Below are 2,991 nucleotides of genomic sequence, written 5' to 3' on the forward strand. Positions count from 1 at the left end.
GGTAATATAACATCCAACAGCACATTAATTGATGACAAAATGAGATTCACAGATCCAACATAGTCAACAAAATTATCCACACACCATAAAGACAATCTTTCGAAAGTACTAAATGGCCCCAATTCATCTACAATTTTGTGAGCCTCAAAGAGGACGTCTAATAAACAAGATAATAATACATCTCATCAGGCCTATGCATATGTTTTAGTGGTTCTTAGGCCTTTTAACTAATTCATTGATCAATGAAGAATAAGATGCAAAATCCAATATCATTCCCTTTTCACCTTTTAATTCCTCATGGTCTTCAATATTGCCATGCTTGCAATGCCCATCCAATAAAATATTATAGGTAATATCGTCTGGAGCAACTCCCACATTAATCATGGCATTTAGGAGCATGTTTGCATTCTTCGTTTGTCCAAGCTTGCAGAGACCATTCATGATCACATTGTATGTGACAACTCCTGGCTTGTGACCCTTACTTTGCATCTCCTTTAACAACTTAAAACCCATCTTTACATCTCCCTTCCTACAAAATGCATCGATCACCATAGTGTAGGTTGCCACGTCTGGTAAGAGGCCAGCTCTTACCATCTCATGCAGAGTCGTGTTTGCATCCGCTACCCAACCTTCTCTACTCAACCCAGCGATAAGTGTTGTGTATGTCACTTCATCCAACTCGATCCCTTCAACTGCCATTCTCTTCTTAATCTCGATCGCCTTCTTAAGATCACCCTCCTTGCAACAGCCATCAATCAGAGTGGTGTAAGTCACTTTATCAGGCAGCAATCCACTATGTCTCATCTCTTCCACAACCCGATTTGCCTCTCCCAAATCTCCAGACTTGCAAAGGACATTCACAGTAGCATTTAACGTGATCACATCAGGTCTAACACTTCTCTTCAACATTTCTTTATAAATCTCCATGGCATCCTCAATCTTTCCCTCCTTACAGTGCCCATCAATCAATGTAGTAAAGGTAACAGCATTTGGGACCAACCCTTTAGAGCACATTTCATCGAATAACTCGTTGGCATCATCCAATCGTCCCGCTTTGCACAATCCTCTAATCAAGACGCTGTATGTGAAAACGTCAGGAACAAGACCCGCATCGAGCATTCGACCTTTTAACTCGAATCCTGCCTCCAGGTTCCCGACTTTGCAGTAACCATTGATGAGGGTGTTGAAGCTCACCACCGTGGGACAAGATCCATGCTTAGTGATCTCATTAAAAATCGACTTTGCTTGCTTGATCTTACCTTCCTTGCAGAAGGAGTGCATCAACACGTTGAACGTCGTCACTCTGGGTGGGAATCCGGCAGCAAGAATCTCGGAGTAGAAAGCCCAGGCGGCAGCAGGGGAGTTGGACTTGAGGAGGTGGTCGAGGAGGCGAGAGCACGGGTCGAGCGGCAGCGGAAGGGCGTGCCTGTGGGAGAGGCGGAGACACTGGATAGCGTCAGAGACGTGGCCAACGCGGGCGTACTCGACGGCAAGGGCGCCGACGAGGGAGGACTGGAGCGGGGCGGGGGTGACGGCCTGGAGGGCAGCGGAGAAGAGGGCGGGAGCCGAGTGGTGGCCGCGGCGGGCGACGAGAAGGCGGAGGAGGGGGAGGGCCGCGGATGGGAGGCGATGCCGGAGGAGGAAGGCGGCCATGGCGAGGTAGGAGAGGGGGGTGTGACGAAAGGTGGGGCGGGCGGAGAGCCAGTGGAAGAAGTCAAGCAGGGAGGACGGTGGGAGGGAGAGGGGATTGAGGGTAAGTAGGGAGACAAAGAGGGATGGATTAATGGAGGGTAAGAGGGGCTTCAGGGAGGTATCGAGAGAGGTAGTGGCGGAGTCGAGGACGGCGTGGGAGATGGTGAGGAGGAGAGGGTCCGCTTGCGGGGTTTGAGGCGGCGGTGAATACCATGGAGGCGAATGGGAAGAGGAGGAATAATTAAGATGCCCCAAAAAAGGATGAAAGAGAGGAGAGACCGGAGGAGGCAGGGGAAGTGATGGCTTTCTTCTCGTTACCAAAGCTTGCATGGTTCCGAAGAAGAAGAAGAAGAAGAAGAAGAGCGGAACGGTAGTGGCAAAGAGACATGCTAAACCGGTGATTACCTGAGCAAAGGCGACTTCCCTATATAATGCCTCGTCACTCTGTTTTCGGTGGAGCCGTCATTTTTAATTATTCCCGAGTATCCCAGCTTTTCCAATAACACCAAAATACCCTTAACCATCGCAAAGACGGAAGTGACTTTAAACCGGTTCGTTTGAGTCGATCAGACCTAACCAGGTTCACTCCTGACGACGGGTCATCGCGACTTTTCCGAAGCTCCAAGCTTGTCGACTCCAGCAAATCCCCAACCTTCCCAACTTCGCCAAAGCCCTAGGCTTCTCGCGTGCGCGTTCCTCAATTTTGCCACGGTCTCGTCTCCCTTACACTCGAAGAGTCGTCGGGGCTGCGCCAAAGCCCTAACATTCAGCATTTTTCTTCGTGCCTGTGAAAGGTATGTTGTATCTAAATATATTTCGTTTAAAAGGTTTGATGTACAGATCCATTTGGTCATAGATCCCATCTTTTTAGTTGCTGCAAGTTAAAACTTTTATATGAATGTTGATTGTATTGATATTATTTTCAAGCCTCGCTTCCCAGTAGAACAAAGGTTTTGCATGTTCGAATTGCTACCTGTGGTCTTATAACTTTGAAGCTCCATTATTTCCGTCCATCATATTGGCACTGGGACTAGAGTTAGTTGGATTTGGAGTTTGAGCAAACTAAATATATTTTAGGCTGCGAGTCACTGAGATCATATTATCGAGCATTTTATATTTATTTTCTGATGGAAAATGCATTCTTTACTGCACAATTTGATATAGACCCAATAAAATTTCTGATGAGAAATGAATTTTGTTAATTTTAAGAATTTTATAATTCTTTAAATTGGTAAAATATGTTGATTTCAACCCATATATTCTAATAAATTATTGAGGTTATAAGTTCCTTGTATGAAT

The 2,991-nt window shown here is 46.3% G+C and overlaps 1 protein-coding gene across 1 annotated transcript; it reads right to left on the minus strand.

Moving 5' to 3' along the window:
- LOC135677079 (putative pentatricopeptide repeat-containing protein At1g09680) lies at positions 1–2,144 on the minus strand. The gene has a single exon (XM_065188986.1). It carries the CDS (start codon positions 2,020–2,022, stop codon positions 205–207), a length of 1,818 nt encoding a protein of 605 aa, XP_065045058.1. The 5' UTR covers positions 2,023–2,144; the 3' UTR covers positions 1–204.
- Between the last annotated feature and the right edge of the window lie 847 nt (positions 2,145–2,991).

This window comes from Musa acuminata, chromosome BXJ1-6, assembly GCF_036884655.1.
Source record: "Musa acuminata AAA Group cultivar baxijiao chromosome BXJ1-6, Cavendish_Baxijiao_AAA, whole genome shotgun sequence".
NCBI lineage: Eukaryota > Viridiplantae > Streptophyta > Magnoliopsida > Zingiberales > Musaceae > Musa > Musa acuminata.